General features: G+C 32.7%; 4 protein-coding genes across 4 annotated transcripts; 2 read left to right on the top strand and 2 right to left on the bottom strand.

Annotated features, from left to right (window-relative positions):
• The first annotated feature begins 2,679 nt into the window (after positions 1-2,679).
• On the top strand, positions 2,680-6,556 carry LOC130951089 (uncharacterized). The gene is made up of 8 exons (XM_057879700.1): positions 2,680-3,023; positions 3,149-3,258; positions 3,742-3,798; positions 3,884-4,183; positions 4,467-4,714; positions 5,240-5,546; positions 5,637-5,910; positions 6,008-6,556. The coding sequence occupies exons 1-8, from the start codon at positions 2,700-2,702 to the stop codon at positions 6,260-6,262; spliced, it is 1,875 nt and encodes a 624-aa protein (XP_057735683.1). The 5' UTR covers positions 2,680-2,699; the 3' UTR covers positions 6,263-6,556.
• Positions 6,557-8,401: 1,845 nt separating this feature from the next.
• LOC130950898 (RGG repeats nuclear RNA binding protein A-like) lies at positions 8,402-11,554 on the top strand. The gene is made up of 7 exons (XM_057879498.1): positions 8,402-8,835; positions 9,511-9,823; positions 9,904-9,969; positions 10,097-10,229; positions 10,438-10,593; positions 10,702-10,758; positions 11,056-11,554. The coding sequence occupies exons 1-7, from the start codon at positions 8,658-8,660 to the stop codon at positions 11,251-11,253; spliced, it is 1,101 nt and encodes a 366-aa protein (XP_057735481.1). The 5' UTR covers positions 8,402-8,657; the 3' UTR covers positions 11,254-11,554.
• Positions 11,555-12,017: 463 nt separating this feature from the next.
• On the bottom strand, positions 12,018-14,591 carry LOC130951927 (inositol transporter 1-like). The gene is made up of 5 exons (XM_057880677.1): positions 14,456-14,591; positions 14,294-14,364; positions 13,370-13,705; positions 13,180-13,287; positions 12,018-12,938 (listed from the first exon to the last, which is right to left on the bottom strand). Exons 1-5 carry the CDS (start codon positions 14,589-14,591, stop codon positions 12,105-12,107), a joined length of 1,485 nt encoding a protein of 494 aa, XP_057736660.1. The 3' UTR covers positions 12,018-12,104.
• A 3,921-nt stretch (positions 14,592-18,512) lies between these two features.
• On the bottom strand, positions 18,513-21,012 carry LOC130950328 (inositol transporter 1-like). The gene is made up of 7 exons (XM_057878835.1): positions 20,871-21,012; positions 20,709-20,779; positions 20,403-20,417; positions 20,335-20,355; positions 19,784-20,119; positions 19,588-19,695; positions 18,513-19,346 (listed from the first exon to the last, which is right to left on the bottom strand). The coding sequence occupies exons 1-7, from the start codon at positions 21,010-21,012 to the stop codon at positions 18,513-18,515; spliced, it is 1,527 nt and encodes a 508-aa protein (XP_057734818.1).
• Positions 21,013-23,286: the final 2,274 nt, after the last annotated feature.

Below are 23,286 nucleotides of genomic sequence, written 5' to 3'. Positions count from 1 at the left end.
CTTAAATTAATATTTTGAGTCATTGTTATAACAAATACCATACTATTTAATATTATAACACTTAGTATATATAAAAGTTAGATATATTTACAAGACATTTTTTAATTCAAATTAAAAAAATTAATTATCTCTTTTTTAGTTTTAAATATTATTTTCTATTGTAACAAAAAAGTGAAAATAACAATAATCACTCACATAATTAAAATAGAGAATTTTAATATATACATGACACTATATATATTAAGGATTATTATATATGATATATAATTTTTTTTCTTTTCTGTAATGACTATTTATATAATTTATTGAACAATTTTAATTTTTCATCTTAATATTTAATAAATTTAACATACAAAATAAATAACTTAAGTTATCATCTAGCACAATAAGTATAATAGTGCAAATATTTATTTATTTATTAGTAGTAAAAAATATATAAATAGTATAAATTGATATTTTTTTAGTATAAAAGCAATAATAAAGATTATTAATTAAGTTAATTACATAATTAAAAAATTAAGAAGAATTTATTAAATAATAATAAAAAATAAGATTACTATTTTCACATATTACAAAATTTATAAAAAAAATTGGATAATAAATCAATCCTCAATAGATTATATAATAATTCTGTCAAAAAAAAATAAATAATTAATACATTGGATATTATTATTTACGTACTAATATATATATATATATATATATATATATATATATATATATATATATATATATATATAATCGATTATTAAGTTTATAATTAATTTTTAATCTAATTTTTGGTAATTAAAATTTAAATGATTGAAATTATTAAATGATGAATATTTTGCATCTAACCAATTTATTTTTATTGAAATTAAAAAAATGATGAGTTGTTAATCAATTCTAAATTTAAATTTAAATTTGAGTAAGAAAATAAAAAAATATTTTACATTTTATCTCACTAACCAAAATTAATTTTAAGATAAGAAATTACTTTGTACATCATATATATTGTAAGATAGTATGGTCATTTGTTATTTTTTAATAGTAAATATTGGCAAATAAAATGGTGTAAGAAATTAGAAGAAAATGTATTTACAAATTTAGAAAATATTAATTTATTTTTCAATAGAATAAATTATATATTGAATAACAAAAGTTGTTATCGGTTTCTTTTCACACTAACTAATACTCAACGATGGTGTTTCGATACACCATATTTCCAAAAAATATTAATCGATCTAATAACTTTTGTAATGACATAAGTTTATGAATTTGAAAATTTAAAAATTATTTCATAAAATGTGAAGTTTTAACAAGTAACAATGTTGATCATATTGTTTTGATTTCAAGAATGAATACGATAGTAATAAATAAAATTGTCCCAAGAAAATTTCAACAAAGACAAAAATTCATAAGTATTTCTATTAATGAAAAATTAATCTATTTTAAAGACAAATACAATTTTTTCTACAGATTTTTTAACTTGGCAAGTCGAGAATTAATCCACCACATATTGATGTTCTATTTATTAAGGGTCTGTCGCTAACTAATAGATTGTGATACACAAGGCGAGATTCGAACTTCAAATACTTGCTTAAGCGGGCAAATGAAATGACCATTCAATAAATTTAAATTGATTAAAATAAATATTAATTATTTTTAATATTTTTAAGTTGTAAAATATTTATAATAATAATTACTATGTATATTTTTTATTTAAATTTTAATAAAAAATTTTATATAATTTTATGTATTATCCCGTGTAGGACACGGGAACATACACTAGGGATAAAAATCGGATGTCTGCACAAAATTTAGATCTTGAATTACTGAATAGCATAAATTGCTCTGGTTTGCCTCCATATAAATTAATACTCAAGGTTGGTGATCCGGTGATGTTACTGAGGAATATTGACCAATCCAGTGGTATTTGTAATGGTACATGGCTACAAGTTAGGAAGCTTGGAAATCATATCATAGAATGTGAAGTCTTAACGGATAACAATGTTGGTCATATTGCTTTGACTCCAAAAATGAATATGATACCAACAAATGAAACCGTTCCAGTTAGATTCCAACGAAGACAGTTTTTCATAATAGTATCGTTTGCCATGATAATTAATAAGTCTCAGAGACAAACTTTATCTCATGTTAGATTGTACTTGCCCAAACTAGTTTTTACACATGGCCAACTATATGTGCCACTTTCAAGAGTTAAGAGTAAGAGATATTTAAAAGTTTTACTTATGAATCACGTAGGAATGTCTATAAATTCAACTATCAATGTTGTTTATGGAGAAGTCTTTGAAAAAATAAGATTTTAATATAAATATTTTAATTTTATTTTAAATTCTGTACCAATGTATAATTATTTTACTTAAAAAAAGTGTAAAATAATTATTACTCACTATTTTTAAATTAAACTTTAATTTTGAGAATAATTTTATAAATTTCTTAACATAATAATTATTTTATATTTTTTTTAAAATATCTAAACATATAATTTTTTTTTTACTTTTATAAATTTTTTCGTGCTGAGCACGGGTTCATACACTAGTTTTTATATAAAAATGATAATTAAATAGCATTAAATTATTTATAATATCTATTACATGTATATGGTAGTTATCTTAAAAATACATTAGAATATTTTGGTAGGAGAGGGGAAGAATAAAGAAAGGGAGAGAAAGAGAGTGCAAAACGCAAAGTACAACATGGTAATGCCGCTGTCTCCGAGCCTCACGAGTACCTTCGCCCATTTTCATTTCTCTTTCTCTCTCAAAACATCACTCTTTCTGCGACGCGCCAGGGTCAATTTACCATTGTACCCTCGCCGCTCCACTCGCACTCGAATCTCATTTGCATGCAGAGCATCTTCCATGGAGGAATCCCCCTCCTCCCTTGACTCCCTCACCCACCGCCTCTCCACTCACACTCTCCAATCCCACTCCAAGAAGAAGCTCCACCTTCTCGATTGGGACCATTCCTTCGTCAAAGAACTTCCCTCTGATCCCAGAACCGATTCCTTCCCTAGAGAGGTGCCTTATCCTCACCTCTCACTTCCTTTTCAATATCGTATTCCATACTGATTCAATGGCACGCCAATTTAGGTTTTCGTTTTTCCTCTTTCTGATTATTATTATTATTATTGTTTTGGTTTCAGGTGCTGCATGCTTGTTATACCAAGGTTTCACCCTCAGCTGAGGTAGATGATCCCCAACTTGTAGCGTGGTCCGAACCCGTTGCTGACCTCCTTGATTTGGACCATAAAGAGTTAGTTGTCTTTACTTTTGTCTTCAATTTGTCTTCATCTTAAAGCATAGATCTTTGATTCCCATTGTTCGGTTTCATATATTAGAATTTGGAAACTGCATATTTGTTTGGGGCTTATCCACTATTTTCTTTTTACAAAAATACTATATATGCACACCGAAATTAGCCATTATGAATTTGTGTATAAATTTAACTCATTTCAATGTGTATTTTGTATTTTGTATTTCAATATGTCTTCTATATGATGGACTAATTTGGTGGCTAATTTTTTATATACATATAGCATGGCTGGTTTTTTTTTCCCCTATTGTCATGTGCATTGTGCCATTATCATTTATCAATACTACAACTAATGTTTTGCATGCATTTTGTACTTGTATTGAAGGGTTTAACTCTGGATGCTCTACACCAAATAATGTAGTCAGACGTGTTTTGGTGAAGCTTAGTATTAGTTATTGACCCTTTTTGTGTTTTGAGTTTCAGATTTGAAAGGCCTGATTTTCCCAATATTTTCTCTGGTGCAACACCATTGGTTGGAGCGTAAGTGTTTTATAGATGTCAGCAGATTTTTTTGGATGGATAATAATGATACAGTTAGGCTTGATTGAGTTTCTACTGTATACAGGTTGCCTTATGCTCAGTGCTATGGTGGACATCAATTTGGTATGTGGGCTGGGCAGTTGGGGGATGGTAGGGCAATTACACTGGGGGAAATACTGAACTCAAAGTCTGAAAGGTGGGAGCTACAACTCAAAGGTGCTGGGAAGACTCCTTACAGTCGGTTTGCTGACGGCCTTGCGGTGCTACGTAGTAGTGTACGGGAGTTCCTTTGTAGTGAAGCAATGCACCACCTGGGGATTCCAACAACCCGCGCCCTTTGTCTTGTGACCACTGGGAAGCTGGTCACTCGAGACATGTTTTATGAGTATGCTCACTTTAACCTCAACAATGCCAGATTATTTTCATGTTTCTTGGTTTAATGATAATGATAATGACTCTAGTCTCTAGCTGGTAATTGTTCATGTAAAATTCCAGCGTCTGAAGAATGACCCAAGTTCTTAGTATACAAACTTTAGGCTTTCTTTTAATTCTATATGATGAAAAAACTGGACTTGGAGACTGACATCTTCTTTAAGAATATTGTTATATGCACATGTTGAAGGTTGATTTGATGAATATGTTTCAATAACTTAATATCACACATGCAGTGGCAACCCGAAGGAAGAACCTGGTGCAATTGTATGCAGAGTTGCCCAATCTTTTCTCCGTTTCGGGTCATACCAAATACATGCCTCCAGAGGTGAAGAGGATCTAGGTATTGTCCGTGATTTGGCAGACTATGCTATTAGACACCATTTTCCTCATATTGAGAACATGAGTAAGAGTGAAGGCTTATCTTTTAGCACTGGTGATGAAGATCATTCTGTTGTGGATCTTACTTCAAACAAGTATGCAGGTAAGGGAACAAGATCTGATGCTGCAATATCCAAATTGGTGAATCTGGATTATACTGCTGACTTTAGCATTTTTGTTATCAAAGTGCTTTGTTGAAATTTTGGTGTAGAAGTCATGTGGCTTTTATTATCTGCTGTTGTTAGTTGGTATCTTCTGTTGCTCAGATTACTTCAATGTTTATGACAATGAAAGATAAAAGACAAGAATTGGTTCTATTATTATTATTATTGTTGTTGTTGTTGTTATTGTTGTTGTTGTTGTTGTTGTTGGGGCTAACACTTGTAAGGTTTTGGTACATTATACCTTATAGGCTGTTGTTCTATGTGTTCACAAGGTCATTTAGCTCCATAAAAACTCTGAACATAGAAACTTTCATTGTATTCTTTCTAACTTCCTTACTAACACAATGATTGTGTTTTTTCAAATATATGGATAATGATTCAGTTATTTGTGGGATTATTTTAAGTAAAGCTTTGAGTTCTTATTAGTTCTGTCTGTTTTTTCATATGGTGTCATCCTATGTCAGCCTGGGTGGTGGAGGTTGCCGAACGTACTGCTTCCTTGATTGCGAAATGGCAGGGGGTTGGTTTCACTCATGGTGTGCTGAACACTGATAACATGAGCATTTTGGGTCTTACTATCGATTATGGTCCATTTGGCTTTTTGGATGCTTTTGATCCTAGCTTTACCCCAAATACCACAGATCTTCCAGGTAGAAGATACTGTTTTGCAAACCAGCCTGACATTGGTTTGTGGAATCTTGCACAATTCACAACAACTCTATCAGCTGCTCAGCTAATAAATGAGAAGGAGGCGAATTATGCGATGGAAAGGTAGCAGTAATACTTGCATGTATTTTGCCTTGTAGTGGAATAGGTTTGAACTGCTTTTAAATTTGTCTCCTTATGGTTGGTTTGTTTCAGGTATGGAACGAAATTTATGGATGATTATCAAGCTATAATGACCAAGAAGCTTGGCCTCCCTAAATATAATAAGCAGCTGATCAGTAAACTTCTTAGTAATATGGCTGTAGATAAGGTTGATTACACAAACTTCTTTCGGACACTTTCAAATATTAAAGCAGATACCAGCATTCCAGATGATGAGTTGTTGATCCCACTGAAGTCTGTACTATTAGATATTGGCAACGAGCGGAAAGAAGCATGGACCAGTTGGTTGAAGGCTTACATACATGAGGTACGTACTACAGTAACTTTATTCATTTGATGCAATCAACCAACAGGCAATAATGCCATTGTTGTTTAATATGATTGCTTTTCTTGGGGTTATCCAGCTCTCGACCAGTGACATTTCCGATGATCAGAGGAAGGCCTCGATGAATTCCGTGAACCCTAAATTTATTCTCAGAAACTATCTATGCCAGACTGCAATCGACGCTGCAGAAATAGGTGATTTTAGCGAAGTTCGCCGGTTGCTCAAGTTAGTTGAGCATCCCTTTGATGAGCAGCCAGGAATGGAAAAATATGCCCGGTTGCCGCCAGCATGGGCATATCGACCCGGTGTGTGTATGCTTTCCTGCTCTTCCTGAGTTGCTTGCTCCTCTTCACAGGTAGAATAGCATCTGTTCCAGATACCATATAAATAGGAGAATTGATTGAAAAAGAACAATTGAAACACAGAAAATAGGAATTAAGGAAGGAAAAAAATGAAAAGAAAATAAGAAAATGAGAGTATAGTGTGTGTTTGTATTGTATACGGTAGTCATTCTGCTGTGTTCTTGGACCATAGAAAATGTAATCGTTGCATGTATTGAGTTATTTGTAGCTGCTTTGCAGTTTAATGTTCTTTGTTTTATTTATTTACGTATATTTTGTATATTTAATTATCTATGCCATTTAGTCAACTTTCTCTACCATTACTATTTGACATGTGAAATTGCCAAAATGCACTCAACAGTAATTTACTATACTAAAACTTTGAAATTTTACTTTGATATATCTATTGCATTGCCTTCACTGTTGATAAAAGTAGGTCAAATGACCAAATTAATAAGAATAAGAAAATATGGCCCTTCAAAATTATAATAAAGAAGAAAGTGTACATAAACCCTAAGCCTACCAACAAAGAACTAAAAAACGAACAAATCCCACTTAATCCTGTCAAATCTAACTAAATCTTGAATGAATACTTTTGGTCACATTCAAAATCGTAAATAGAGTAGATATTAACATTTTATTATTTTATTAAAAAATAATATATATACATTAAAACTTACTAAATTAATTATTAATATAGAATTAATTATAAATATGTACACAAAAAATCAGTTATCAAATTAATTAATTATATAGAATTATTAGAATATAAAATACATATAAAATTGAATTACACATAGATTTATATTTTATACACAAAAATATAGTGATTAATTTAGTAATTATTTTTTGTTGCACATAATATTTTTTGCACAAAATATATGAAATACAAAATACATATTGAATATTGTCCTTACCTGACCCCGACTCCAGGTCCCTTATCAGAGCAGCAACGACCTCATTATCAGGGTTTGGGCCACTACTGCGGCCCAAACTGGTCAAGTGATCATAAATTCTTAATTAATATTTAAATTTAAATATTTTTTTATCAACCTCATTACCTAGATTCGGGCCATCACTGCGGTTCAAATTGGTCAAGTGACCATAAATCCCTAATCAATATTCAAATTCAAATATTTTTTTATCTTAGCTAACAAGAATAAGATAACGACCGCAAACTATATAAAGGGAGTCTATAGCTTCTTTAGGTATATATACATTTCTAACCCTCACATATATTTCTTAGATCTATTTTGACTTAAGCATCAAAGTGTCTTTGTAGATACCATCGCTCTAGAGGTTCGATCTTATCACCATCAAAATCAGTAAGTCTTTGATCCTTCTCTCAATCCATACTCGCAAAGTCTCGTACAAATATATATAAAATAAAATATATATTTATATACAAACATAAATTTTTTATCTATATAGTATTTTTAATAATCACATGTATTATTTCAAATCTTTTTAATTTATATTTTATTTTTAATATATAATTTATATAAATAACTAAATTTTAGTATATACCCAACATTTAATATATCCCTACACCTTGAAGATTTTCTTACAATAATAAGTGAATCAATAGTTATAGTCATACAAAAATCAGATTGAGGTATTTTGATGTACTTTTTTAATATTTATATTTTAGTTTCTTTTCGTATTATGGTTTTCATTTAAAAGATTAAAAAATTTACTCCAAATTTAGACCGTCGATAAATATAGTGACTAACTTTTTGTTGAATTTTTCTAAATAAATATTTTATTTATTAAAATATATTTGTAATAATTTTACGAAAATACATATTATAAATGAAATAAAATTATTTGTATTTTGTTTAAGGTGCATTTTCGTAAATTTTTATCAATTACATATTTTGATAAATAAAATATTTATTTAAAAAAAAATCCCTTTTTGTTAAGTTGTAAAAATAATGATGAGCGAATATCTGTTCCGAAAATAAAAATATATTGTTATAATAATTAAATAAAATTTCCTAATTAATACAATTAGTACTATAGTTTTTAGCGAGATAAATATTTTTCTCTATAAAATGATATGATATGATATGATATGATAATAGTACATTTACTTCTAGAAAAAGTAACCTAATGCAGTAAGGGGCATGAAATTCCCAAATAAATCCCGCAATTGTAGATGAGGCTGCTGTGCGTTTCTTTCACTCGCTCTCTCTCTCTCTCACTCTCTATCTTTTGCGGCTAGGGTTTTTCGTTTTCCCTCTCTCTCTCTCTGGGTCCGCTGATAGATGGAGTTGTTGATGAGATAGGATCTGTGTTTCGGTGGGATAACATACACTAACCCCGTCAGGGAGGAGCAGCAGCCACCGCGTCGGCCACCGATTTCGTCTTCTCCGGGTATTCACACCAATGGCGACAATGAACCCTTTCGATCTCTTGTCCGACGATACACAGGACCCTTCCTACCGAATCGAAGCCGAGCAGCAGAAGTCCGCTGCTCCTCCCGCCGCCGCCGCCGCCGCCAAGAAACCGCAGCTCAACAAGCAAGCTCAACTTCCCACCAAGCCTACCCCTCCTTCTCAAGCTGGTTCCGTTTTCTTTCTCTTTTTTTCATTGCGAATTCTTATTCATCGTTTTGCTTTCTTTCTGGACTCTCTTTTATTTATGGCGTTCTAAGATTTATGCTCTCTTGTTTCCTTATACGAACATTCACTGCTCCGGCATATAACCATATGTTTTGTTTTGCAATATAGAATTCTGACACGTAGCATGCTCTTCCCTTTTGCTCCATTGCTTTTGTTCTTCTTTTTACATCAAATTGTTTTGAAACTTGCTTCGTACTTTTCTATTCTTACATGTGTTTCTATTCTTTCTAACATGATTTACCATGTATAATGATATGCTTGGTTTAAGGTGAAGGTGACTCTGTAATCGCACATTGATAACAGTTGAAAACAGAAACTTACATGTTACTGTTTCGAAATATATTTGCTGTAGAATGGGTCGAATTTTTCCAATGGTGCTTGAAGTCCCTTAAGATGATTCGGTTCAAACTAGCTATTCAATATTAAATTAGCTTGTATTAAAAAATCATGTATTTTTCTGTTTAAAACCGATTCTTCAATATTTAGATTATAAGCATGTATTTGTTTTATGTAATCTGAAATTCTGATTCCTTAGTTTTTTTTTTTGTTGATGAGGGTCATATCATGGTTGATCTCCTTTTACTTTATGCTAAACATTCTGATTTTTATTGTGATAGTGAGGGAGGCAAGAAATGAAACATCCCGCGGCGGGCGCGGCGGGGGAGGACGTGGGCGTGGATATGGTCGTGGCCGTGGGGCTGGTGGTTTCAACCGTGACTATTTCGGTGATGAGAACTCATTTGCTGCCCCTGCTGGTCATGGTCCTCCTGAAGGAGACACCTGGAAGCCGTCAGAAAGGCTTGGTTATGGTGGATCCCGAGGTCCTTATCGAGGGGGTCGGCGGCGTGGTGGAGGCTTCAGCAATGGAGAAGGTGGTGAAGATGGGCATCCAGGAAGAGCATTTGAACGACACAGTGGGACTGGCCGCGGGTGATTGTTACACTAAGAACTGAGTACTCATTATTCTGACTTTCCATTCCTCTATTTATGTTTCTTCTTCTATTATACAGAAGTGAATTCAAACGCGAAGGTTCTGGGAGAGGAAATTGGGGAAATCAAACTGAAGAACATGCTCCGTAAGCATTCCATGTCACAACCATGCACTAAATAGTTCTGATGACAATCCTTGACACATGTTTTCTACTTTATTCTATTTTCTTGAATGTGCTGCTGCACATTTCTTATCTTTTTAAATTTACTTAGGGCGGCTGAGGAAGCGAATGAAACTGGAAAGAATTTGATTGATGATAAGCCTTCTGGTGAAGAAGATGTTGCAGCAGATGGAAATAAGGAGAAACCTTCTAATGAAGCAGCAGAAAAAGAAGCTGAAGATAAGGTGATTGTTCTGCTCTCTCACACCTGCACCTGCACCCACACACTAGTTTGCGAATGGGAATATGGATTTTGGGAAAGGGGGGGCAAAAGGGAAGGTTTTTAACGTAAAAGTTCAAAATTAAACATTAGAAGTGATCTGCAGAATTCCATAAATTGTGCTCATTAATTATTTTATCCCATTGTCTGACTGATATTGATCTGTTTGATAGGAAATGACTCTGGAAGAATATGAAAAAGTACTAGAAGAGAAAAGGAAGGCCTTGCAAGCACTCAAGACTGAAGAGAGGAAGGTAGATACAAAAGTTTTTGAATCCATGCAGCAACTGTCAAGCAAGAAAGACAATGATGACATCTTTATAAAACTGGTAAAAAATATTTGGCTGCACATTTCTCTTCTATTTTATATCTTATTATATTAGATTTACAGTACATTCTGGATATCATAACATCGATTGGGTCTTCCTTCTGTCCAGGGATCAGATAAGGATAAGCGCAAGGAGGCTCTTGAGAAGGAAGAGAAATCCAAGAAGGTATGGTTTTGTTGCTTTTTCTCATGTTTGCTATAACATTTAAAATCAATTTCGATAACTTTTGGCATCTTCCGGTTTTCATTTAGTGAAAATTACCCCCTGTAGCCTTCATACTCATTGCCGTTCTTACTTGGTTCACTGTTTTATTTCACTGAAGGGGAATTTCATGTAGAAGTTGCCCTTATATTATTGTGATATTGATTATGGGTTCCACTTCCACCTGTTCATTTCAAATTTTTCGTACATGCCGTCTGTTCTGACTTGTGCCTTTTGTCTGATTTGGTTTCATGTTCTTAGTCCGTCAGCATTAATGAGTTTTTGAAGCCAGCAGAAGGTGAGACTTACCATAACCAAGGCCGTAGCCGAGGCCGAGGCCGAGGCCGTGGCCGGGGTGCAACAGGTGGTTTTGGTGGTGGCTATGCTGCTGTCTATGAAAATGAAAGAGCTCCAGCCATTGGAGATCATGGCCAGTTTCCTACTTTGAGTGCCAAGTAAAAACTCAACTAGCGTCTGACATCTTTATATGTACCCCTTTCCCCTCAATTTTGGTTTTCTGCTTTGAAGCAGGAAAAAGAACTATAGTAATTGGATTTCCTGTAACGGCAGGCGTATTAATTTTTATGCTTTAAAAATGTAAAGTTAGGTTGTCCCGTTAAATTGATTCCTTGTTCCCTCTATAGTCTATAGCTCAACTCCAAATGCTTTTACTTCTAGATGCATTTTCGGGGGAATACCAAGGGAGATACTGAGATTTTTGGTTCACGCTTGTTTATCGTAACTCAAGATTTTTGGTTCACACTTGTTCATCGCAGCGTCATCTTCCGTTTTGTTGTTCTTTCCAAGTCACGTTCACTTTTCGAATCCATCCATAAAATTATATGTTAAGATTTTGTGCAAACTGTGATGACAATTTTTTTTAATCCAACTTTTAGAAATCTCAACCTTAGTTTTTAATAATTAGTGTGTATTTTCTAATGAATTCTACCTTCTTCCTTTTTATATATAAAATTTTGTTTAGAATTAAGAAAATTTTTGTTTTGCGAGTAACACACTTAAAATTGCAATTGAAAAAGTTGTCAAAACTCAAAATTTAATGCATCCATTATACTTTGATCATGTTGACCGTTTTTAATATATAACTCACATGTTGGATGGTAAATATCACATTTGTCAAAACAATTGAGAAAAACAATTAAGAGGATATATTCCCCATATAAACAATGAAAAAAATTCCAAGGCTCAAGAAAAATTTTGGAGACTTGGAGCATGCATTACAACATTGACCTCTTAGAAGTTAGAAGATCCCGCAAATAATCTTTACCTAATGATTTGTGCATTTTAAAAAATCATGCACTTGCTTTCTCAATGATGCTTTCTATATTTTTATCTTTTCCATAGGCTCTTTGGTTCCAAATGTCTGCCACTTCTTCAAAAGTTAATCCTTTTGTTTCTGGCATATAAATGATTACGAATACTATTGCAAGAGCAGCTACTCCCAAAAGAATCAAGAAACTTTGGCCAAGTCCAATTCCTTCCGCCATTGAAAGGAAGCTAGTAGACATTATCACACTGCTAATCCAGTTTACTGTGGCTGACATGCCAGCACATAACCCTCTATACTCTTCAGGGTATATCTCTGAGTTTAAAGTCCAAGGAACAGGTCCCATTCCAGGTGCAAAGAATAAAATATACACACCCAAACCTGCAATAGCAAGCCATCCAAAAACTTGTCTTTTGTTCCCATTTCCTATAATAATACAAGACACAGAGAGGAGGATCAAGGCTCCAACCACACCCGACAAGCTTCCAATAACAAGCTTTTTCCTCCCAGCAATGTCAATTAGGTAAATGCCCAAAATTGTGCCAGCAGCATTTAAGGCTGAAACAACAAGTGACAAGAACAATGCTGATTCATTGGACTTGAAGCCCGCCATTTGGATTATTATTGGACTATAGTACATTATAACGCTAATTCCAACAAATTGTTGGAATGCTTGAAGTCCAGCTCCACAGATGAATGCTAATCTGATTTCTTTCAATTTGAACACATCGCTAAATTTAACTTTGACCTTGTTCTTGCTTTCTTGTTCCAAGTGATATTCAAGAATTGCTATTTCGTCTTCCAACCGAGGTGATGGGTAAATTTTGGAAAGCACAGTGGTAGCTTCCTCCTTCCTATTCTGCAAGTTCAAAGGAATCAAAGTGTTATATACACACATATATATATGAGATTAATTTTTATATATTGATAGTGTAAAATATTTTATGTAATCTTCTAATCAAATATGTTTTTTTGGATAAACATTTATGTTGTCAATATAAAGAAAAATTATTTTTGCTGGCGTGATATTTTTGTATAAAATTATTTGACACTAACAATATATTGAATTAAAAGAAACCAATAACAACTATATACTAGACCTTGTGGTAGAGCCATCTAGGAGACTCAGGGAGAAACATCATGAGAACCAATTGAATAAGAGCTGGAGTAGCTGCAAGTCCAAGCATCCAACGCCAAGTCCCTGGAACCTGCATATGCATACATAAGTCGATGTTTATATATTACATATATATATATATTTAGTTAATTAGAAAAGTTAGTGAAGCTTACTCTTGTCAAGCCATAATTGATGACATAGGAAAGAAATTGGCCACCAGTAATCATAAGACAATTGGCACTAACTAATCCTCCTCTTATTTCAGAAGGTGATACTTCCGCAATATATAAAGGAGCAGTAATGGAGGCAAAACCAACACCCAAGCCAACTAAAAAACGGCCAACTATGATAAGCATAGGATTTGGTGCCAGAGCCATTATCACTGATCCAATAATAAAACTAACATCTGCTATGATTGTAGCAATCCTACGTCCGAAGACATCGTTAATGTAACCACCTATGGCAGCGCCAAAAATTGCTCCAACCAAGGCCATGCTAACAATTATCTCCTGTGAAACAGAATAAACAAAATATACAATATAATAACCATGTATTATAGTAATTCAAAAATGCTGCATAGACACAAAAAGCAAGCCCCCATTTATTGATTTTTTTTCAACTAAATAGTCAAATTTTAAATTACACTACTAGTCTTTATAATTTTTTTTAAATTTATAATTAAGTTCCTCCTATATTTTAAAAGTTTCCAATTGGGTCCCGTACCAATTTTAAACTTGTAATAAGCTCATTATTAATCGTAAATGTTAAAAAAATATTTTCATCCATCTTACTCGTAGTGAATATACCTGATCATATTCTGGTAAGAATGTAATTACAAATTTAAAATTAGTATAAGGACCTAGTTAGATTCTTTTAAATATAGAAATTTAATTACAAATTCAATCAAATTATGTGGACTAATAGAATAATTTAACATCAAATTAATTATCAAATTTAATTTTTTTTAGAATAGGATAATATTTTTTTTTTTAAAAATACTAAGTACTTTCTATATAATAGCTTGGTAATTGATTTGAGTATACACATAGTAAAATTGATAGTAATTAAATTGAAGATATTCTGTTTCTATATGTTACCTGAAGTAAATAGCTCTTCTTGACATATTCAAACTCCTCATTTATATACAAGAGAGCACCAGATATCACACCTATAAATTAAATCAATTTGGATATTTAGTATGAAATGTTATTAATTAAATGTATGCCTTTATAATATAACACATATGCGTATGTATATACCAGTATCATAACCAAAGAGAAGACCACCAATGCTAGCAGCAAAAGAAACTCCAACAATGTAAGAGCTTTGAAAAAATGATATTCTACGTTCTGGATACTTCTTCAAATAGTCAGAAGTTCCTGCATTCATGGACATGCCTATATCAGCCACCATTGTTGCACTACTTGCTTAATCATGTAATTGTAAGTGTTCTATTTGTGCAGTTTGAAATAATAAACGAAAAAGCAATGAGTATCGATTAGCACTTTATAGTTTATATGAGAATCGATAGTTATTAAATTTAGTGATTGTAGAATCTTCTTGTTTGTTGTATTTGTAACAACTTAACAAACATTTTCGGCTTTTATGAGAAAATTTGTTTTCATGTTGCCACAAAATTACACCTGAATTATTTATCTTTTCTATATTTGGCCTACCTCTGACCATCCCCTTTCCCTCGTTCCTCTACAGCTCAAGACATGTGTATTCAAAATTTCGAACACATATGTGAACCCTTTACCTTGTTTTTTCATTCCCTTGCCTTAATTTAGATTATTTTGTATTTGCATTTTAGTTATTATAAACTAAAAACGAAAGTATTTATATAAAATAATAAGAATGCATGAGCTTTCATTCCATCTATTTTTGACTTTTTTTTCTCTCTCACTTGAAGTGTTACACATTCACACACATATTACTACTTAGTGCTAGATGAATTGCAGCTTAGCCAAAAAAAGAGAACCAAAGTATGATGTCACCTTAACATATAAGATGTGGGTGTTGTCATTTTTATCATTAATGATATATTTTAGAGTAAATACTGTAACACCCTAACTTTTAGCACCTTATGATCGTACTAAAAGCCCGAGCGCTACTTACCTCTATTCCTTTAATTTTATATTATATTTGTTTAATATCGAGCCTTCGCGAATACGAACTGAAACTTTAATTAAGAAAACGAAAAGTTTTTTACTTTTAATCACTTAGTCACTAAGATATATATGTTCACATAACATTGTATACATAGACCTATTCGAATATCCTCAAACACAAGTCCTACCCCTGAAATTCCCGAAACAAAGAACGGCGAGGGAAAAATAAAATCTAAGATTAAACCAAATACAGAAAATACGAATACATATATATAAAATGCTGTGGACCAGTCGCGGCTCCTCATCAAGGATTCCTGAACCTGTCGCTGAAAACAAAAGATCTGTAGGGGGGTGAGAACGTCGTCCTCGCATGTTCTCAGTAGGAAAAGTGAATGCCGTGAGAGTAAAGAAATAAAATACAAATATTTACTGTATAAACTTAAAATAATTACCTTTAGGATTCTTTAAACTCACTATAAAGACTTTAATTAGTTTTCTTTAAATAAAACTACTTTAAGTAAATCAAAGTCACGCCACTCAGTTTTGAGTTATCTTAATCCTTGACATATACAGGAATCAACAAACAAAAGAAGACTCACAATACAAACACACAAGCAATTCACACAAAAATCAAACAGCATAATCATAGAGAAATAAAATGAGTAAACATAACTAAATGCAAATGCGCAAACAATATAATGCATGTCTAGTCCTATCGCAGGTAATGAGCTCATTTTTCGGTTTCGACCCGCACCCAACGCAATCCAACTCACAAGTCGGATAAAGCATTCCAGCGACATAACCTCTGCAAGTTTCCACTTCTTGCAGGCGCTGATTCTCCAGCTGAAGTATGTCGAACATGACCTCTGCAAGTACTTGCAGGCGTTGATTCTCCGGCTGAAGCATGTGACCCATGTTCCTGGAAGCCATTCCACATTTACAGGCATCCCTGCATAGTCATTCACATATAAAGCTCACGGCTTAATATTTTCTCATCGGCACCATAACTATTTACTTTTCATCACCCTCTCGTGACCTTTTAATCATTTCATAATCACACGTGCCATGTTCTCTTTTCTCTTTCTTTCTTTTTCTTAACAAATTGAACTCATATCATAACTTAAGACAAAAATCTCTTCTCAAAATATTGAATTTAAAATATTATACTTTTCTTAATAAATCGGATTGAAAACAAGACTCTTTCCGTAATAAATCAAAATTCAATAATATTCTTAAATAAGATTTGCTTTTAAATAACGCTTTAAACAAGGCCTTGGAGTTTTATAAAAATTTCGGCAGCGTTTTCTCTAAAATTTGGATTATGCGACCCTTCCAGGGTCCCTACCAAACCATTCTCAGTTCTCAAAAATCACTGATAAATCCAACAAACCATATCCATTATCAAAACATTTATAAATCTGAAAGCTAACCAGGTTTAATATCAAAATTATTTTCAACTCTCTATTCATTACCAATAAATTAAACCAACGTTTTCTCAAACTCTTTCCAACGGTTTTAAACCCAAGTTATTCCTTACTTTAGAAGTATAAATCAAACTTTCCAATATTAAACCCTTTTCACGATATGTGTAAATATGTAAACCAAATCTTTTTCCAACATAGAATCACTTCTCAAAATAAGCCTGTAAATCAGATTTCTAGTACAAAGTTTGTTTCTTAATATATATATATATATATATCTGATTTCTAAAATAATATTACTTTTCGTATATTTTTGCTGAAATTCAGACACAACTCCCGCTATAAATTAGACCTCACCACCCTTACGGGCTCCCTCTCATTCATGATTTCTCAATTTATCTCGATTCAAACCAGCGCTCAACACAAAATTAACCAAATCAAGTATTAAATCAGTCAAGTAAACTTTTCATCCATTCCGCGTAACTCAGACCAATATAATATTCTCAATTCGCACATCATTTAACCAAATCGTAACATAACGTACTCATAGCCATAACTCTGGCAATTCTCTATCACAACTAGCTAAATATAGAATTTTCCAGCATTCTCAAACATTTAGGCAATCAAACACATGTTCATAAATTAACGGTAGGGAAAAAATTGAAACAATTTCAAACGTTAGGGATAAAATAGAATCAAATTAAACGTTAACGGTCAGTTTGAAAAATTTTGAAAACGTTAAGGACAAAAAACATATTTAACCCTAACAACAACAACAACAACAACAACAACAACAACAACAACAACAACAACAACCAAGGTGAGACTTACTATAACCAAGGTCGGCGTGGCCGTGGTGCAAGAGGTGGTTATGCTGTTGGCTATGAAAGAGCTCTCCAACCATTAGAGATCCTGGCCAGTTTCCTATTTTGAGTGCCAAGTGAGACTCTACTAGCGTTTGACATTTTTATATGTATCTTTTTACCCCGTAATTTTGGTTTTCTGCTTTGAAGCAGGGAAAAGAACTAATAATTAGATTTCCTATAACAGTAGGCATATTTAATGTTTATGCTTTTAAGATGTAAATTTAGAATGTCCCTTTATATTGATTCCTTGTCCCTTCTATAGCTTAACTCTAAATGCTTTTACTTCTAGATGCATTTTCAAGGGAATACCACGAGGTATACTAAGATTTTTGATTCACACTTGTTTATCGTAACTTAAAAATTTAAAGCTATGATTCCTCACAGCGTCATCTTCCGTTTTGTTGTTCTTTCCAAGTCACCTTCACTTTTCGAATCCATCCATAAATTATATGTTTAGATTTTTTGCAAACTGAGATGACAATTTTTTTAATCCAACTTTTAGAATCTCAACCTTAGTTTTTAATAATTAGTGTGTATTTTCTAATGAATTCTACCTTCTTCCTTTTCATATATAAAATTTTGTTTAGAATGGAGAAAATTTTTATTTTGCGAGTCACACACTTAAAATTGCAATTGAAAAAGGTATCAAAACTCAAATTTAATGCATCCATTATACTTTGATCATGTTGACCATTTTTAATATATAACTCACATGTTGGATGGTAAATATCACATTTGTCAAAACCATTGAGAAAAACAATTAAGAGGATCTATTCCCCATATAAACAACTTTTGAAAAAAATTCCAAGGCTCAAGAAAAATTTTGGAGACTTGGAGCATGCATTACAACATTGACCTCTTCGAAGTTAGAAGATCCCGCAAATAATCTTTACCTAATGATTTGTGCATTTTAAAAAATCATGCACTTGCTTTCTCAATGATGCTTTCTATATTTTTATCCTTTCCGTAGGATCTTTGGTTCCAAATGTCTGCCACTTCTTCAAAAGTTAATCCTTTTGTTTCTGGCATATAAGTGATTACGAATACTATTGCAAGAATAGCTACTCCCAAAAGAATCAAGAAACTTTGGCCAAGTCCAATTCCTTCCGCCATTGAAAGGAAGCTAGTTGACATTATCACACTGCTAATCCAGTTTACTGTGGCTGACATGCCAGCACATAACCCTCTATACTCTTCAGGGTATATCTCTGAGTTCAAAGTCCAAGGAACAGGTCCCATTCCAGGTGCAAAGAATAAAATATACACACCCAAACCTGCAATAGCAAGCCATCCAAAAACTTGTCTTTTGTTCCCATTTCCTATAATAATACAAGACACAGAGAGGAGGATCAAGGCTCCAACCACACCCGACAAGCTTCCAATAACAAGCTTTTTCCTCCCAGCAATGTCAATTAGGTAAATGCCCAAAATTGTGCCAGCAGCATTTAAGGCTGAAACAACAAGTGACAAGAACAATGCTGATTCATTGGACTTGAAGCCCGCCATTTGGATTATTATTGGACTATAGTACATTATAACGCTAATTCCAACAAATTGTTGGAATGCTTGAAGTCCAGCTCCACAGATGAATGCTAATCTGATTTCTTTCAATTTGAACACATCGCTAAATTTAACTTTGACCTTGTTCTTGCTTTCTTGTTCCAAGTGATCTTCAAGAATTGCTATTTCGTCCTCCAACCGAGGTGATGGGTAAATTTTGGAAAGCACAGTGGTAGCTTCCTCTTTCCTATTCTGCAAGTTCAAAGGAATCAAAGTGTTATATACACACATATACATATGAGATTAATTTTTATATATTGGTAGTGTAAAATATTTTATATAATCTTCTAATCAAATATGTTTTTTTGGATAAACATTTATGTTGTCAATATAAAGAATAATTATTTTTGCTGGCGTGATATTTTTGTATAAAATTATTTGACACTAACAATATATTGAATTAAAAGAAACCAATAACAGCTATATACTAGACCTTGTGGTAGAGCCATCTAGAAGACTCAGGGAGAAACATCATGAGAACCAATTGAATAAGAGCTGGAGTAGCTGCAAGTCCAAGCATCCAACGCCAAGTCCCTGGAACCTGCATATGCATACATAAGTCGATGTTTATAAATTACATATATATATATATATATATTTAGTTAATTAGAAAAGTTAGTGAAGCTTACTCTTGTCAAGCCATAATTGATGACATAGGAAAGAAATTGGCCACCAGTAATCATAAGACAATTGGCACTAACTAATCCTCCTCTTATTTCAGAAGGTGATACTTCCGCAATATATAAAGGAGCAGTAATGGAGGCAAAACCAACACCCAAGCCAACTAAAAAACGGCCAACTATGATAAGCATAGGATTTGGTGCCAGAGCCATTATCACTGATCCAATAATAAAACTAACATCTGCTATGATTGTAGCAATCCTACGTCCGAAGACATCGTTAATGTAACCACCTATGGCGGCGCCAAAAATTGCTCCAACCAAGGCCATGCTAACAATTATCTCCTGTGAAACAGAATAAACAAAATATACAATATAACAACCATGTATTATAGTAATTCAAAAATGCTGCATAGACACACAAAGCAAGCCCCCATTTATTGATTTTTTTTCAACTAAATAGTCAAATTTTAAATTACACTACTAGTCTTTATAATTTTTTTTTAAATTTATAATTAAGTTCCTCCTATATTTTAAAAGTTTTCAATTGGGTCCCGTACCAATTTTAAACTTGTAATAAGCTCATTATTAATCGTAAATGTTAAAAAAATATTTTCATCCATCTTACTCGTAGTGAATATACCTGATCATATTCTGGTAAGAATGTAATTACAAATTTAAAATTAGTATAAGGACCTAGTTAGATTCTTTTAAATATAGAAATTTAATTACAAATTCAATCAAATTATATGGACTAATAAAATAATTTAACATCAAATTAATTATCAAATATTAATTTTTTTTAGAATAGGATAATATTTTTTTTTTAAAAATACTAAGTACTTTCTATATAATAGCTTGGTAATTGATTTGAGTATACACATAGTAAAATTGATAGTAATTAAATTGAAGATATTCTGTTTCTATATGTTACCTGAAGTAAATAGCTCTTCTTGACATATTCAAACTCCTCATTTATATACAAGAGAGCACCAGATATCACACCTATAAATTAAATCAATTTGGACATTTAGTATGAAATGTTATTAATTAAATGTATGCCTTTATAATATAACACATATGCGTATGTATATACCAGTATCATAACCAAAGAGAAGACCACCAATGCCAGCAGCAAAAGAAACTCCAACAATGTAAAAGCTTTGAAAAAATGATATTCTACGTTCTGGATACTTCTTCAAATAGTCAGAAGTTCCTGCATTCATGGACATGCCCATATCAGCCACCATTGTTGCACTACTTGCTTATTCATGTAATTGCAAGTGTTCTATTTGTGCAGTTTGAAATAATAAACGAAAAAGCAATGAGTATCTATTAGAACTTTATAGTTTATATGAGAATTGATAGTTATTAAATTTAGTGATTGTAGAATCTTCTTGTTTGTTGTATTTGTAACAACTTAACAAACATTTTCGGCTTTTATGAGAAAATTTGTTTTCATGTTGCCACAAAATTACACCTGAATTATTTATCTTTTCTATATTTCCTTCCTCTGACCATCCCCTTTCCCTCGTTCCTCTACAGCTCAAGACATGTGTATTCAAAATTTCGAACACATATGTGAACCCCTTACCTTGTTTTTTCATTCTCTTACCTTTATTTAGATTATTTTACATTTGTATTTTAGTTATTATAAACTAAAAAAAGAAGGTATTTATATAAAATAATAAGAATGCACGAGCTTTCATTCCATCTGTTTTTTACTTTTTTTTTTCTCTCACTTGAAGAGTAAATACTCGTTTCAGTCCCTAACCATTTGGGTTATGGACAAATTGTTCTCGCAGGATTTGAAATTAACAAACAGGTCTTCAACCTCTGTTGGAAATACCCATCGCGACTCCTACAACTGGAAGAGAAACGGTGGGATGTTGACGTGTCAGTGGCTAGTCCACATGTATATTGTGCGTCCATATTCGGGACTAATCGACCCCTGCACAGTAGCCATAACAACATCGTGTGGTTCAGGGTGAAAATTTTCAACGTTTAAGATGTTAGAGTTTTTGTTCTTTGTAGTCATTTGGGCATATTGAGTTCTCCATTTCATGGCTGGTGAAGACACAGGTTCAAATGGAAGACTAAAGGCGCAACGAGAGTCTAAGTCCGATGCTGGGTTCTACTGGGAGCTTTAGGAGAGTGACCACTAAGAAGAAGAAGAAATTCACAGCACCTACTTGTAATTGTTGAACATATGCCATCTTGTTTGAGTCTTCCACCAAGAACAACCCAAGCAGGCTTTTTTTGGGTGTTCCTATTTTAAGGTAATTAGTTGTCAATGTTGCTAAAATAAGTGAGTTATTTTCTTTTCACATTTTCAAGGGTATTTATTTTCCAGAAGAAAGCTCCTCATTGCAATTTCTTCGCGTGGATGGACGAATATGTGGCATCTTTTGATGGCAAAGATGTTATAGATGTCTCAAGTTCCAATGAACTGATACAACAGATGAAGAGGATGGAAGAGAGACTGATACTGTTAAAGATGTCGATGGGACAAAGGAGGACATACGCACAACTTCAAACAATAGTAAATGCAAGGTCATTTCAACATTGTTGCTTGGAATTATAGTGACATTTTCATGTTCTTTCCTCTTTAGTGCTTTGTATGGTTGAGATATTGTGTTGTAATTTAAATTGAAATTACTACAGCATTAGTAAACTTATGAGTAATGGCTTTTGTAATTTAAATGATTAAGTTTAGTTTTGATGAATGAAAGACATGTGTTTAGCTTGAAAGTTTTGACAATGTAATTATCCATTGTTGACTAACTACATTATAATGGGGAGTGCTAGGTAAACAATGACTATTTTGAACAACATGAACAACCACCAATCAAATAAAAATACACTACACCCTAATTTAATGCTACTAATTAAATTTACTCTTTTAACCCTATTAATTCACATTGTTTACACATTGTTCAAAAATATTGTTGGTTACCTATACTTTTCCCATTATAATACATATATGAGAAAGCAATAATCACAAGAAATTGCATTTGACACTAAAGACATCATTTTAAATAGAAATATCAAAATAACACAGTAAGTGTGTTTTAGTTTCACAAAAAAAGGCAATCTGGTCTGTAGCCAATCATAAAGTACTTGACAATGGTAAACCAAACCATTGTGGTTGTATGCTAATAATAACCATAGAGCATAAACCAAAATATTACATAATGTATAAAAGACAAAAAACTTTCAAAATGTAACATATTAACCCAAAGACAAATAAGATGTTGAGCACAACAACATCCTTAATTCTTCTTTCCCTTAAAGGTGCCTAGAGTTGGAATGAACTTAAACATCTTTGAGGAAGTTTCACTACTAGCTGCTATTATAGTCTCACTTGAAATTGCTTTAGGATTGTTTGTTGGTGGCCGATGTGGGTTAAGTGCTCCTTCACCATGTTGTGAGGTTGTTTCGGGAGCGTTATTAGCAACATCCCTTGGGATTTGAGCAAGGGGCTTAAAAATCTTTTGTTTGGGCCTAAACTT

This window comes from Arachis stenosperma, chromosome 9, assembly GCF_014773155.1.
Source record: "Arachis stenosperma cultivar V10309 chromosome 9, arast.V10309.gnm1.PFL2, whole genome shotgun sequence".
Taxonomy (NCBI): Eukaryota; Viridiplantae; Streptophyta; class Magnoliopsida; order Fabales; family Fabaceae; genus Arachis; species Arachis stenosperma.
The sequence above is the reverse complement of the archived record's forward strand: the minus strand, read 5'-3'. Positions and strand labels throughout refer to the sequence as shown.

What these genes read in the sequence shown, in the direction of transcription:
- LOC130951089 (XM_057879700.1), top strand. Translation starts at nt 2,700, where the DNA reads ATGGTAATGCCGCTGTCTCCGAGCCTCACGAGTACCTTCGCCCATTTT. An exon ending in CTTGATTTGGACCATAAAGA is followed by an intron (nt 3,259 to 3,741) that starts GTTAGTTGTCTT and finishes TTTGAGTTTCAG; the next exon opens with ATTTGAAAGGCCTGATTTTC. An exon ending in GCGAATTATGCGATGGAAAG is followed by an intron (nt 5,547 to 5,636) that starts GTAGCAGTAATA and finishes GGTTTGTTTCAG; the next exon opens with GTATGGAACGAAATTTATGG.
- LOC130950898 (XM_057879498.1), top strand. Translation starts at nt 8,658, where the DNA reads ATGGCGACAATGAACCCTTTCGATCTCTTGTCCGACGATACACAGGAC. An exon ending in TACCCCTCCTTCTCAAGCTG is followed by an intron (nt 8,836 to 9,510) that starts GTTCCGTTTTCT and finishes TTATTGTGATAG; the next exon opens with TGAGGGAGGCAAGAAATGAA. An exon ending in CACAGTGGGACTGGCCGCGG is followed by an intron (nt 9,824 to 9,903) that starts GTGATTGTTACA and finishes TCTATTATACAG; the next exon opens with AAGTGAATTCAAACGCGAAG.
- LOC130951927 (XM_057880677.1), bottom strand. Translation starts at nt 14,591, where the DNA reads ATGTCCATGAATGCAGGAACTTCTGACTATTTGAAGAAGTATCCAGAA. An exon ending in TCTCTTTGGTTATGATACTG is followed by an intron (nt 14,365 to 14,455) that starts GTATATACATAC and finishes TTTAATTTATAG; the next exon opens with GTGTGATATCTGGTGCTCTC. An exon ending in CTAGATGGCTCTACCACAAG is followed by an intron (nt 12,939 to 13,179) that starts GTCTAGTATATA and finishes TTGAACTTGCAG; the next exon opens with AATAGGAAGGAGGAAGCTAC.
- LOC130950328 (XM_057878835.1), bottom strand. Translation starts at nt 21,012, where the DNA reads ATGGGCATGTCCATGAATGCAGGAACTTCTGACTATTTGAAGAAGTAT. An exon ending in TCAATTATGGCTTGACAAGA is followed by an intron (nt 19,696 to 19,783) that starts GTAAGCTTCACT and finishes ATGCATATGCAG; the next exon opens with GTTCCAGGGACTTGGCGTTG. An exon ending in CTAGATGGCTCTACCACAAG is followed by an intron (nt 19,347 to 19,587) that starts GTCTAGTATATA and finishes TTGAACTTGCAG; the next exon opens with AATAGGAAAGAGGAAGCTAC.